At 37.0% G+C, this 15,066-nt stretch overlaps 1 protein-coding gene across 9 annotated transcripts in view; it reads left to right on the top strand.

Moving 5' to 3' along the window:
- The window catches only part of LOC121298019 (protein furry homolog-like), a 195,206-nt gene that overhangs the window by 114,983 nt on the left and 65,157 nt on the right, over positions 1-15,066 (top strand). For 5 of the 9 annotated variants that reach the window (XM_041224779.1, XM_041224728.1, XM_041224738.1 and 2 more), the window contains 10 exons: positions 403-456; positions 5,808-5,947; positions 6,409-6,505; positions 7,673-7,752; positions 8,891-8,971; positions 9,148-9,316; positions 10,278-10,370; positions 10,689-10,787; positions 11,400-11,501; positions 12,456-12,500. In XM_041224779.1, coding sequence (XP_041080713.1) covers positions 403-456; positions 5,808-5,947; positions 6,409-6,505; positions 7,673-7,752; positions 8,891-8,971; positions 9,148-9,316; positions 10,278-10,370; positions 10,689-10,787; positions 11,400-11,501; positions 12,456-12,500 — 960 coding nt within the window. The remainder of the gene's footprint in view (positions 1-402; positions 457-5,807; positions 5,948-6,408; positions 6,506-7,672; positions 7,753-8,890; positions 8,972-9,147; positions 9,317-10,277; positions 10,371-10,688; positions 10,788-11,399; positions 11,502-12,455; positions 12,501-15,066) is intronic. The other 4 variants (XM_041224756.1, XM_041224747.1, XM_041224772.1 and 1 more) reach the window with 1 other exon arrangement.

Below are 15,066 nucleotides of genomic sequence, written 5' to 3'. Positions count from 1 at the left end.
CCCAGTTTTCAGGATTAGCTGTTTGGTACACTGAAATTAGGACTAATTTAGTACAGATCTGCAGGATTTGCTAGACTGCTTTTTAGTCCACTTGATGCAGACTAAGTCACTGGTACCCTGCAATCGACACCTTGTGATTTTAGTAGTTGGTTCATCAATTTAACAAAAAATGTTGGATTGTAAATAATTATAAAAAGATATACAAGTAACCAATTTATGTAATACATGTTATCAAATGGCTTTTTTTACGTTCTTTAAAATTGATTTAATTTAATTATTTCTTGTTGGGCACATTGTATTGTAAATATACACAGGTAATTTATTCATATAACATTTTGTATTTGTACATTAGTCTGCTGTCAGAAAAATTAGAGTTTAACATTTTATTAATTACAATTTTAGGAGAAGCCGTTGTCCAGGTCTCTACAAAGAGGTGAAGACACACAGTTTGATCAGGTAAGAAAGACTGGATTTATTAATCAGTGATATTTTCTTATTTTACATTTGTATTCTTTTTTTATATGTTAACTGTATACAAGGTTTCAGTTCCATAGGTCCATTCATCAGCTAAAATTGGACCATCTACCATCTATTGCTTCTAAACCATTTTACCAGATGAAGAAATCCGTATTGATATATATTGATATACCAAAGCCTCTCAACTAGCCTGTGATACAGTTATGCCCCACCCCCAAGGGTATGAAAGAACTGCGCTTACAGATCTCGGTGCCATTTTATCTTTTAAGACTGACCTGCTTGGATAGCCTGCTTCAAAGAAGTAGTTGTTGCTTCTGACTGTATCATTTTTCACAAATGAGTTTTACACTTAATTCATGCGATATTACATTAATGCTGTAATAGTTTTTTAGTTACGCGTATATTGTGCACTACACGCTGTTGCTTGTTGCATCCCGCTGCGGCCTTGTGCCCCGTGTGAAGCCAGCATCTTGAGTCGCTCCTTCCCAGGGATGCAGCAACATAAGTCGGCCAACTTTGTGCTCTCCCCCCAGGCTGCATATCTCCGGCTGGGGATATTTTATTTCTCATTTTGGCTTTTAGTTAAAATAAAAGACATTTTATATTATTTATGTTATTGTTATATTACTGTGTTTTGTTGATAAAGCTTTGTGTTTTTCAGCAACACTGCGCAGGACCAAGACACTTGCTTCAGTTGTGGTTGCTTGCAATCTCTTCCACGGTATCTTGATGCTGTTTTGGTGACAGCTTTAGCATCACCATTATGAAGGCTGTTAGTACCATTGTAACAAGCAGGCTTCCCTCAGTCTCGTGTGTGGTATTGACTGAGTGGTTTTGCCAGCGTGTTCTACAGGTGGATATCCCTGTACGTTGCTACCCGTGGTGACTGTGAATCGGTGGAACCGTACCGCACCGGGACTGAGGTTACTGCTCCGGTACTGTCCATTGTATTAACCCAGTGCTCAGCGACCAGTACTGAACTGACCCAGTACCATACCAACCTGGTGCTAAAGTCACTAAACTGGAACCAAACCGACCCAGTCCTACAGGGCCCGCTACTGACTGGTGCTCAGGTCACTGGTCCACTACCAAACGGTCCCGCATGGGACTTGACCCTCACGGTCAATATTTATAAGCAGATTGAGGCAGCACCTATGTACTGTATTGCTTAGTTCTTGCATCGGGTTCTATCCCTGTGCGACATGCAAGGCCAGTCTGCCTATGGAGGACAAGATCTGCAAATGCTCTTCCAGCCTGGGGCTGGAGCATGCCAACCAGGCACTGGCTAATCGCAGCTTCTGCGAGTTTTGTGCAACTTCCCAGTTGACCCTTACAACACACTCCCTCAATTTTTTCATTCTAGCTACTTGTTGCTGGGATTCCATATGGTAATGCACAAGGCAGCCTCTGTGCTTATTCTTGTAGCATTCGAGTCGTTCTGCAATATTGCCCTTGCAATGGCTTTGGTACACTCACCCATATGGTAATGGTTACATTTCGTACTTGAAAGGGAATGTTAGGTTATTATCATAACCCTGGTTCCCTGAAACAGAAATGTAACCATTAACCTAAGGTCAACCTAAGGTCACTGCGTCCATGATTGCAGCAGGCCTGAAGGAAAACTGATGCTGAGATCTGTGAGCTTTGGTCTATCAGTGTTCAGGTCTGGGGGTTTTAAGAGGAAATTACCCGTACGGTAATGGTTTAGATTTTTATTTCGGGGAACCAGGGTTATGATAATAACCTAATGTTTCTACTTTACAAATGGTTTATTATATTGCGCTAAGATTTAAATGTCCTGAAGACGATCTTTATCAAATAAAAAAAAAAAAAAAAAAAAAAAGATTTTAAAAAGTAAAAGGCATTGTCAGTTCAGTGAGTGTTTTGCCATTCATCCATTCAGAGACTTTACTTCATACAATTTTAATGAGCCTGCATCATGCAGTGGTTCATTCACAAAAGACAGTGACGTGCATGAAATACATGGATGAGCTGACACGAGGTGTTTGAAATGTATCCTTGTAAGCTCTTCTTACATCACAATTCTCCCTTGTGCTCTTGGGCGTGTTCTGTATTGAGGCGCAGGAGTGGCGCTGAATACTGATAGCAAGCAGTTCAGCCTTTTGAAAATGCAAAGCACAGGTAGAGCAAGTACTGCATGCTGCATATAAATCTGAGTCATTTTGTAATGCCTGTGCTTTTAAAATGATTAATTCATTTCTGAATTGCTGGTTTAGTGGCTGAATTTGTTTGGGGATTAACATAGAATGGCACACGCACATTTGATCTGTGGCACTTTTTGGTTTATTCTTTGTTGCAATTTTTGTATTTGCATATGCTAAATACTGAAGCATTCAACATTGTATAAACTGCTCCAGAAATGTTAATTGAAAACAAAAAAATCTGAATATGACATGTTTATGATCAGATCAAAAGTAATTCTGTAATTTCAGCAAATGCTTTATTTAAGTATAAAAAATAAAATAAAAAAAGGCTGCTATCCTGGCAGGCTAGTTCAGGTTTGATAGTGCATGGAGTGCATAGTTCTGGTAAGATGTTATCAAGCTGTGACAAAACAACACAGCAAGCATAGCCTAAAAGCCACTAACCGCATTAAACTGTTCTGCACTGTTTACATAATAATAATAATAATAATAATAATAATAATAATAATATAGTGCTGTTGGTTTGGTTTGGTTTGTACATTTGGGTTGTTTTCCTAATTGATGTCGTAAAGAGAAACCTGTCATGAAACAGATTGTCTGCTGATGTAGTGTAGCTGCTCGTAATTTTTACTGCATTCTGACATTTTGGAGTAACCTTTTCATGTACTGATTCTCGACTTTGAGAAAACAGCTGACTGAGGTAACACAAGGACTTGTCCTTCTGTGATGGTAATCAGAACAGCTGAAAACAACAAAGGAAATAAGCCTTTAGGTTTTTCAGTGATCCGGAGCTTCACCTGAATTCATGCTTGCTTATCTTTTTTTCACTGCTCATGCTGCTGCGTAACTTTTTTGTTGTCGGTGTTGGCATGTTGCAAGCCTATATGGTTACAGTTTTATTTTAGGGTTTTTTGAACAGGGTGTGGAGCATGCAAGGCTGTACAACTTTTAAACGTTTGAATATGCAGTACATCTAAAAAGATTCAAATAAATGCTTACTTAATTAAATCTGTCTGCTAAAACAGTATAATTTACAGTAACTCGTTATACTAGCATCTACAATGTCACTGCAGCAACTTGGAGAACAAAAAAGGCCTTCTAATCAGTTAGACAGGAAGCGCTGGTAAAATCAGCTTTGTTTTATACAGTGCAGAACTAGTTTATTTTAACATTTTGTTTTGATTATGGCCTTTGTGATACCTGCATGGTGGGTGTCTTTAGTAATATCTACAACATATCGTATATAACACTCAACCATTTTGTTACAGACTTTCTAACAAGACTGGCAAAAGCAATTTTGTCTGTTACTTAATTAAACCCTTGTAAAAAAAATAAAACACAAAAAATGCTTAAAATAAAAAAGAACAGACCTACTACAGTAGCAGGCACAGTTTACAGTGCCTCTGAGTTTCTGATCACATCAGATCAATTCCAGATTTTTTAAATCCTTTGATGGAAATCTCCAGTCTACTTTTAATGTTTTCAAGTAAATTGGCTTCATCACTGCTGTTTTCATATCTACTTTGACATCTGACACATTATTTCCAAACAAATGCAAAAGAATGTCTAGTTGGATTTATCTTTCAAATCACTGACAGTTTGACTGTAATACCGTCTGCAGCAAATTACCTTGACCTTTAACTCGCAAGTATTTCCTGCCCAACTCACATGATAACTCGGGTAACTTGGAAAACCATGGAAATGCCTCCTTTTTCACCAACTCGAGTTGTCCATCAGCTCGAGTTCTGGAAGAATTCAGAGCAATTCGAGCGCACTCAAGTCGACTCCAGTTGGCTGTCAATGGAAATGATGTAAAAATGTAGTTCACCCATTTACTTCTGTTATGTGTTGAGAGACTGAATTGGAGATTAGCTCTCCTCTCAAAACAGCTGCCATACAAGACAGCCAGCTTGGGTTGGAAGATGTGCTGTCATTTACAAAAAGAAAACTAGTGCTGCCTCTTCTAAATCTTTTTGCGTTGTTTTCATCTTGTTGACATACTTGTGTAACTCACAACTGTACAGTAGTATTTATGTTCCTACCTTCGATACACATTGATGAAAGAATGGCCGTGTCTTGTCCCAGGATCAGCTTGTTAGTTGATTCAGCAGATCTACCTTCTACTCTGTTGTCCAATTATTGTACAGTCAATAACTGCCTTTCTTAAAGTCAGCAGTCTGGCAATTTATAATCTATAGCACTCGATTTGTCTTACAAAAATACAAAAGCATTTAAAAAATGCTGCCTCAGTAATTTTTTTACAGGTAAGCAGCAACTTTTAAAATCGGTTTCCCTGAATCATTTCCATTAAGGAATATGTCCTTGTGTCTTTTAATATATATTGCATCCTGATTTTGCGGTTTTTAGACCCCAGGGTCTGTGTTCCCATTGTTTGACTGCAGCATCAATAACACTCATCCACGTTGAATCATACAGTAGTGCCTCATCTTAAACAGTTGTCGTCTTGACTTTTTCAATGTCCCTTCTGGAGACCTATTTTTTTATCTGCATATAACTTGTGCTACAGTAGGTTTCAGACGTTTATCCTTTATAAGGACACCTCATGCCTTGGCTACCCAGAGAGGACAGCCTTGATATTCAGTTGCCCATCCACTGACTCTAGCCCTGAGGTGCCCTGAACCATTGTTACAGCCAGCAATGTTTCTAATTTGTTATATTGATGGAGTTTGGACCCATTTCTGTGAATAAAATGGCAGCCGCTGTGGAGCAAGTCAGTTCCCTAACAGTTCATGCATTCAGAATGAGACCTATAAATTGTTTGTGTTTAGGCACGTTTGCTGTGCAGTTCCACACATTTCTGTACACCAAAACAAAAACAGAAGCTTATAATTCAGTTCCAGTAACACAAGGCTGGGTGCAATATGTCCTTGCTTTAATGTATCTTCTTAAGACTATACATTAATAACATAACAGCTTGCCTTAGCTCTCGACCAAAATACTGTACTCGGATAAGCTTAAAATATATTATTACTGCGTCATTAATTACCGATACAACAAAATAAGTGCTGCTTGATTTAATGCTTAAGTTTAACATACTACACGTATACATTTAGAGGACTCTAAATTGTCACAAATATGTTTGAAAAGCTCAGATCCCTTCATGAAATGATTTTGTAACATATTTTTGTATTTCATGTTTTCCAGTTAATAAGCTCTATGAGCTCAATAGCAGAACACTGTCTCCCTTCTCTACTCCGCACCTTGTTTGACTGGTACAAACGTCAGAACGGAACTGAGGATGAGTCTTATGAGTACAGGCCCCGATCCAGCACAAAATCAAAAGGGTATGTTTATCTATTTTATTCCAAGTACACCCTAGACATCTTAGTGGACGATTCATTAAGCCACTGTTGTGTTTTTAAAATGAAGATGTTAAGTTCTCATTCAGTGTGTGTTGATTGCACATTATTGAGGTAGTATAAATAGGATTTGTGTTATTTGAGATCTATACCAACATCTCTTCAGTTAGCACTTATTTTAATAGATAATCATACTCAGTGGGAGCAGATTGTGCCGATTCTTCCTCAAATACGATTGTCTAATTGGGTTGAGTCAGGAGTGCATTGTTAGTTGTACACCTGGATGTGGAGATTTAACTGAATTGTGACATTTCTCAGTTGTGGTTCAGTCTTTTTTTTTTTATTGTGAATTACGTAGACACAAATTCCACTGTATTTTAAAACGCATACTAATTTTGTATTTTCCTTTTATTGTACTTTGATTTGTTTTTTCCTTTCTGTTCCAGAGATGAGCAGCATCGTGACAAAGATTATCTGCTGGAGCGGAGAGACTTGGCTATAGATTTCATGTTTTGTTTAGTTTTAGTTGAAGTTTTAAAACAGGTAAGCATTTCACTTTAAAAAAAAAAAAAATAATAATAATAATGCAGTCATGTTAATCTAGCCAAGAGATGGACCAGGCAATACCAAAATGATCACTTACTTATACATGGAATATTCCGTATGTGTGCATTCATTCTTGCTTTTCATTTTGAAATTCTGCTAATGATGGAACTTGTTTAAACTGTTAGAATACTAAGTATTGGCTGAACATATTGAATAATACAAAATGAGCTTTTTCCAGATGGCCCCAGTTTCAATAAAAGGTGTATGTCCTCACTGCAGTAATTCATAGACAGCATTTCATCCCCCAGATATTATCCTTGACAAGCTTTGTATCTGAGTAGTGAAAAACACGCTGTGTGCATTCCAAACGCATGTCTGTTGAGCTGTGTTTTGATTGCAGACAGGTGAAGACATGCTCAGAAACATTTAAACATTTTCCTTTCATGTCAGTGATTTGAGACTAGCAAGTAAAAGAGACTCTTTAAAACAAAGGAGGTGTTTATTTGCTTCTCTATGTTGCTACCATAGTCAGGTTATATAACTCTCTCGTGCTGCTCATCACATTCTCGGACTGTGACGCATCTTTTTTTTCTCAGAGGGCATTTATAGTTCCTTCACTTCAGATGAAAACGTGTAATTTTATAGAAATGTTTAAAAGAAAGTATTTGTCAAAAAATGGTTGCTAGCTCTGCAGTTTTTTGTCCTGTGTATTCTTTAATAATAGGATTGAGAAAATACACTGTGGAATCCTGTAATCTTAAGTGTACTATTGATTATGATTATTCCTCTGAGAATTAAATCTCCTTTTGTCAATTTTAAATATATCTGCGCAGTTACAGGATAGTGCTACACAATGGCTTCTGAACTCTGACTTGCTGGAAATAAAAATAATAACTCTGCATAATACTCGCGGGAAGTACAAGAGATACTGCAATTCAGAGTTTAGGAGCCGTTGAGTCTGTATCTCAGGTGGCTGTGTAGAACCACCAACGTTCACTGTGTAATGTAGGTTGGGTTGTGTAAACCCATTGGCTGTTAACTGCTGACAGTCAAAGCTACAGTGAGCACTGTGTGCTCCAAAATCCATTGCACAATGGAAAAAGTAATGGTAGTTATGGCTGTGGATGTGAATAACAGCATCGACTTGATATGTTTGTTCTCCAGATTCCTCTTCATCCAGTGCCAGATGCTTTAGTACACGAAGTTCTGAACTTGGCTTTTAAGCACTTTAAACACAAGGAGGGGTAAGTCATAAGCACACCACAGGGACATAGTGAAAAATACCCAGCCCTCCCTAGATTTGTACAGGCTAATGAAACAATAGATTTTTTATTTTTTTAAAATTTTAGTCGCTGGCAATTTATTATCTTTTCTTTTATTAATATTTCCTCCCCAGTTTTTAGTCGTGTCCAATTATTTTTAGGCTCAGCTCACCGCTACCACCCCTGCGCTGACTCGGGAGGGGCGAAGACGAACACACGCTATACTCCGAAGCGTGTGCCGTCACCCGCCCGCATCTTTACACACTGCAGACTCACCACAGAACCACCCAGAGCTACAGCGTCGGAGGACAAAGCAGCTCTGGGCAACTTACAGGCAAGCCCGCAGGCGCCTAGCCACACCACAAGGGTTGTTGGTGTGCGGTGAGCCGAGGGCACCCTGGCCGACCTAGCCCTCCCTCCCCTGGGCAGCTGGGCTAATTGTGCGCCACCCCCTAGGAACTCCCGGTCACGGTCGGCAGTGACATAGCCTGGATTCGAACCTGCGATCTCCAGGTTATAGGGCAAATCCGCGCAGAGCGCCTTTACTGGATGTGCCACTCGTGAGCAAAACAATATAAATTTGATATTACTGAACACCGCTAGCTTCTTGTATTTGTAATTCATTGTAGGCTAACAAATTTGTTGAACCATGCTCTGTCTATTATGAGTGGGGTGTAAGTCGGGTGCTTGCAGGGTGTCGTTTCGCTCTAGGCACTTGGATACATGTGTTGATGTTATTATTGGTAACAGTGAGACATTATGCAATTTTCTGTTCTTATTAAAGTTTGGCCCCAATACCGGGTTTCCCTTTTTAAGGTCTGATTATTCAAATACAAGAGATACTGTATATTGTCTTGTTTTTGAGATAGTGGAGTGCTCATCAAATTGGTGGTGTTTGGTCTGGTTTTTTTTTTATTATTATGAATCTGTTGAACCACGGATAATGTAAATATCCTTCTCTAGAATGTAGATTTAAGGTCAGACTTAAAATAGATTAAATAATACTACATTGGCTTTCACTTTGTGTTTGTGCCTATGACATTTTAAAATGTATTAAGAAAAAAAAGAACCATATGCCTCTCTTCAGTCATTGATGATATTAATGTACTCTATCCAACAGGTATTCAGGACACAACACTGGGAATGTTCACATTATAGCAGATTTGTATGCAGAAGTGATTGGAGTTCTCACACAATCAAAGTAAAGAAAGACACTTTTTGTTTCCATTTATTTAAAAAATATCAAATTTAAAATAATAATAAATATTTTGTAATATTTGTTTTTATTATGAAGTAGAGTTACGTGAACAACACACAACTGCAAAGTTGCTACGGAGGTAAACTTTATATGACGTGTTTGCCTGTGTGTTTGTGTAGGTTTCAGGCTGTCAGGAAGAAGTTCATGACAGAGTTAAAGGAGCTTCGACAGAAGGAACAGAGTCCCCACGTTGTGCAAAGCATCATCAGCCTGATAATGGGGATGAAATTCTTCCGGGTCAAAATGTACCCTGTGGAGGATTTCGAAGCTTCATTCCAGTTTATGCAGGTATGAATATTGATCAGTTCTACAAAGGGGTTGTTATTAGCAGTCATGTAAAGGTTCCTTTACCTTAAACAGGTACCTTTACCTTAAATATTTTTGCTGGAAATTCAAAATCTGTGGAGTTTTCTTGTCCTATAAATCATGAAGCTGTGAAGGGCCTGCTTGGTTTAGCCTGAGACAAGTATAAAACAAACACTCAAAGACCTTTCACAAGCTTTGTGCATGCAAGGTTCTTCATTTTGTTGACAGCAGCATGCCAGAACTTCACACAATTACATCACAAGACTCTGTATGATACAAATTGATATCTACACCAACTACTGTAGTACCATAGCTAAGGCTTGAATCCACTCTCTCAAGCCATAAGATCCTTAGTGCTGCATGTTGACTTAATAAACTTCCCTCACTGTCACTTTACTGAAGTTAACTTGGTAAATAAATATTTTATTCCTTTTGTATTTCCAAGGAACATACAGGGTTGTGATAATCAGCAGGGGATCAGGGATTGAAAATGTGCTCAATTTTAAGTTCATACACATATAGGTGGTATATGAATAATTCTGATATGATAAGCCCATCTACATTTAAACGCTACATTTAAAGGAACTTTACTGGGCTGGCAATATACAGTACAACGTGGCACATCACATCTGTAACCATCACAAAACTGTCTGCTAGTCAGTATTTCTATGTACTGCATAGTATGGAGTATGTGGTCTACCTGGCAGGCTTAGGATATTCTGGGTGTGTGTTTTATTGATTTTTAAATTTTTCTTATTTTTTATATTTTATTTATGTTTTTATATATATATATATATATATATATATATATATATATATATATATATATATATATATATATATATATTTCTTCATTAATAACAGAACTATCAATATAAAAGTCATACAGTTTCCATATGCTGATACCAACTTGTAATTAGAATGTCTTTTTCCCTCAATACAGGAATGTGCCCAGTATTTTCTAGAGGTCAAAGACAAAGACATAAAACATGCACTTGCTGGTCTGTTTGTAGAAATACTGATTCCTGTCGCTGCTGTAAGTACATTTACTCTATAGTGAAGTTTTGAGCAGAGGGGAATTTAGTTACTGTGTTGATTTAAGTTATGTTTGTAAACAAAAATGGTACTCGTATATGGTAATTTATAGCATTTCAGTATCATAGTTAACACAATTTGAGTAAATAGAGATTGCATTCAAGTGGAATTAAATCTGGACCCTATGTGTTGGTTTTTGTAGTGATAGAAATCCTAAATAGTGTGCTCTGTATGAAGTGTACGGTGCACATGATGATGTTTTCAGAGAACCATACTTCTATCTGGTTTTTTTTTTTGTTTGTTTTTGTTTTCTCCCCAGGCTGTCAAAAATGAGGTTAATGTACCGTGTTTAAAGAATTTTGTGGAGATGCTCTACCAGACCACCTTTGAGCTGAGCTCACGAAAAAAACACTCCCTGGTAATCTCATTTAGATTAAAAAAAAAAAAAAAAAAAACTAATAATAATATGCAATTAGAAAAGTGCTTCCAATGAAAAATTGTGATTTGAAATCTAGAGACATTTAGGAAGTGAGAGAAACTTACTATTCTATGAAGAAGAAAAGTTATTTTTATGTTTTTGAGGTTGACGCACTGAATAGAAGATCATATTTTAAAATATACATTTATTTTTGATTTTTTTTATGTTTACTTTCCCTTCAATCTGAAATAACGTAGCCAAACCAGTACTACTGCTGATTGTGGCTGGGAGGCACCCTCCACCCTCTGGCGTTGTCTCCTAGATTAGTTGCATTTTTTTCAATTTTTTAGTTCATCTGTTTTATTACAGACTAGAGCTGTAGTTTGGATCTGGTTGTCTAAGCCTAACTCCACACTCATCTTCACAACTGACCTACAGAATGCAGTGACAGATCTACATACTGCTACCCTCTGCTGCTGTTACTAACCTTGCTAAATACTCCTATGCTTAATAATGGAACAGTTTTACAAGTTTTAGGGGCACCTGTTTTTTAGATTATTAAAGTAGACCCCCAGGTATGCATTCAATGTATTTTCTTGTATCTTCTGTTAGGCTCTTTACCCGTTGGTCACATGCCTGCTGTGTGTCAGTCAGAAACAGTTCTTTCTGAACAACTGGCACATATTTCTCCAGAACTGTTTGTCACACTTAAAGGTAAGTCAACACGTTACGTATTTAGTAGTTTCAGTGCTGCAATACCATTTTAAACCTTGGAATAACAATTGTGTTGATTGTTCTATTTGCTCAGCATTAGTATAATCTGATACCAAGCATTAATACAAACTTTACTTTTTATCTTTTACTCCTTGAATATAACCAGAAATAGTCCTACTCATCACGTCTTACTCATTTCTTCAGAAAAAAACTAATACAATGTCTTTCTTATTACTTGGTAAAAACCGAATGCGTAATATTACCTTGTTATTGACAAAAGTAATATCATTACAGTAACTTATTACTTAAGTAACAAGTCACTCCAGCTCATGTCATTGATATACAGTACATGTGCAGGTGACAGGTGTTGTTTGCTGTGTTCAGCAGGCAGGGATGTTGAATAATTGTGGCTTGATTCATGGATTGTCATAATTGTTATCATAAACTGTGTCCTGAAAGGGTTAAAAAAATTGATATTCACCAATTACAAATGAACAATCTAGACCAGTAATACACAGTGAAAGCCAAAAAATGGTTGTGGTGTTCTCACTTCAGCTTGTGTCTAGATCTCTTTACTTCTGTCCTTTTCCAGTACTTCAGTCCATTAGTCTTTGCATGTCTGCTTTATCAACTAACCATGCACTAACTATCTGCTTACTGTCTGCACTACTTTTCATTTCAGTTGTCTTCTTGGACAAGCTTTGTGTAAAGTACCATGACCACTGTGTTATTTAAAATACAAAACATTCCCAAGCATTTTTTTTTATGTCAGCAGTGCTGTAATATGCTGTTTTGTCTTTTTAGAAGTTAATTTTTTGTTTTCAGTTTACCATTAACCAACTATTATGTTTTACTATGTTGCATTTTTTTTTAATCTAACATGCATGTGCACCCCATTATCATGCTTTTTATGTTTTATGTTTGTTTTTTGCTATCTTATGTTACTTTGTCTAGATGCCATCTAACAACAGTATAAGAAAACAAATAGAAACCCTGCAGGTGAGTTTTACAGTGCTGTGAACTGAGGGGTGCTTACTTGGGTTTGAATGACGGCAACCATATTTAGACCTCATATCTGTCCTGACAAGAACCACCACTGACTGTCAAATAAACCTCAGTTAAATGTGGTTTTAGTAATGTTTGCTTTTAGATGTGCACAGTGTTTTTGTTTGTGTGTGTGTTGTGGTGTTTTGTATTTTGTATTTATTTATTGCCAACCTGAAGGGTGCTACATAAAAAGTATTCTGTATTAATGCTCACCTACAGTATGTGTGCTTTTCTTAATGTGAAAAACTATTAACTTGGCATGCATAAGTGAGCACTGACACAGTTTCTGATTATAGCAGTGTTTTAAAGTTGTGTAATACTTTTTACACAACTTTTTTTTTATTAATAAGGTACTGTATTATAAGAAGATATGAATAATTATGTAGTGACAGGTGTCCTTTACAATACTGAATTACCATCTAGTTCTAAATGCCTTTTAGAAAAGTACATTTCTCACCTCTTCAGACCAGCTTGCTGTGCATACAGTAGTCTCTATGGACAAGAGCAGTGTTGGGGAAGCTTTTAAAGTCTGCCAGTGCCAGTATAAATAGTGGACTTGACCTTTTTGAATTCCTTATTTTTCATATACTTGTAAATTAAAATAGGATTTAATACCCTGTGAACATAATGTACCCTACTGAAGTGTAAGAAGCCAAGTGTCATCCACTGAATTATATGGCAGTAAAGCCTAATCCCTGAGTGCTCAAACAGCATTGAGGTAAATGCAGTTTACATCCTGTTCTGGTTAATGTGTAGAAGTATAGCTCAGATCCTAGAATGTGCTTTCTATCCAATGGGTGTTTGTAATGAAAGTGCAGTTATGGTGGGAAGTAATTATTTGCAGACATGGTTTCATGGCGCACAACCAGCAGTCCATATTGTAGGAAAAAAAAAAAAAAAAAAAACAGTGCGATCCTTACTGAAGTCAGTAGCACTTTCATTGGCAGATGAAGCAATCAAAACATTATGGAAACAGCAAAGCAAACTGGTTTAAAAATAGGGATTTTGGTCAGTTTTTTTTGATAATCTAATACCAACTGCTGTTTATAGAAAATGTTTTGTTGGTCAATTATTGTACCAGGTAATTTTAAGTGTAAAGAGGTTAATTGTATCGCTGAAGAGCCCAGCATCCCTAGGCTGCAAACAGATTGCGATAGAGAGCCATAACACTGCGTAGTCATTGGGAGTACAGGGCTCTGTTTTTTTACATTAATGGAAAGATTCCCCGCACTGTGATTTGCTGAGCTAGATATATGCCCTTAGAATGTTTGTAACCGCATCTCAAAAACAAATCAAACAGTATCACTCAACTAGATTTTTTTGTAACAAAATATTTCTACTACAATATTCAGAAAAATGGGTAGTTGACAGTACCTATCTATTTAACATCATGTTATCAAAGAAACTACAAAATTATACTGCAAACGTCCACTGGAAAACATAATATTACAGTATTTCATGTTAGATTTCGAAATGTCAAATTTTAGTTTTTTGTTTATATAGAAAAGTACAAAGCTGTATGTAATTCAGTATGTTTAAGTAACATTATTCAGCAGGTTTCATTTGACTTTATGAAGCAACATTTGTTAATTCTATAGGGTGGTGCTACATTTTTGCCCATAGCTGTAATGCCCCCCCCATATAATCTCCTAAATAAAAACACTGGTTTGTTTATCAAGTTTTTTTTCTGTCATCTATATGCTGGTGCAAGTAGCCTACTCTCACTGTGTAAACATAGTGGTGAACTACAGAAATGATACAAAAAAAAGGCAAAAAGTGATAATAGTATCATTTGGTACTGCAAGGAAATTGTAATTTTTGTTTATTGTTTAATAAATAGGCTAAAGGAAAGATGCTTGTCCAATTGTTGCTTTGCCTTCATCTCAGCATCCTTGTAGGGAATATGGGAAGGATCAAACACTTCAGGGTGCTTGGACACCTCTGTTGACAACAGTGTTCTCAAGCATGTGTTCTCACTTCTTGGCTGTGATTGGTTAATTCACTGACAGTACCACACGGCAACTAGAAATAATCACTCTGGAATTGATTTGAGCAGCAACGCTCAGTGACACTGTGATATTATATCGCTCTTTTCTGTGCAGCCCCTTTCAGTAGCATTGCCAGCAATATTGGCAGTAAAATGCTGCCTGATAGCCAACACCATTGCACAGTATATGTGTGTCCTGGCCTTTACTGTGATACAATGCTTAGAACAGCTGTTATGTACAGAACACTGCCCTCTACAGAATATAAGGGGACAGGCTCTGTTTTCTACTTGAGTATTATTTGACTGAATATACATTTCTTGCATTTTATTTCTGTTTGTAAAGTCTAATTTAAAGGCGTGCATGTCTACAATTTTCCCATTGGCATCTTTTTTATAAGTCAGGTAAAACTGAAGTGCAGTATGCTATTGCTGTCTCTTCTGTCTCAGTATTTTGCCATGCAAGGGAATCCAATCCTAAGTATCAGACTTGTCAGTCTACATAACTGCCATCAAGAATTCTAGCAGGACAAA

Source organism: Polyodon spathula, chromosome 2 (assembly GCF_017654505.1).
Source record: "Polyodon spathula isolate WHYD16114869_AA chromosome 2, ASM1765450v1, whole genome shotgun sequence".
Taxonomy (NCBI): Eukaryota; Metazoa; Chordata; class Actinopteri; order Acipenseriformes; family Polyodontidae; genus Polyodon; species Polyodon spathula.
The sequence above is the reverse complement of the archived record's forward strand: the minus strand, read 5'-3'. Positions and strand labels throughout refer to the sequence as shown.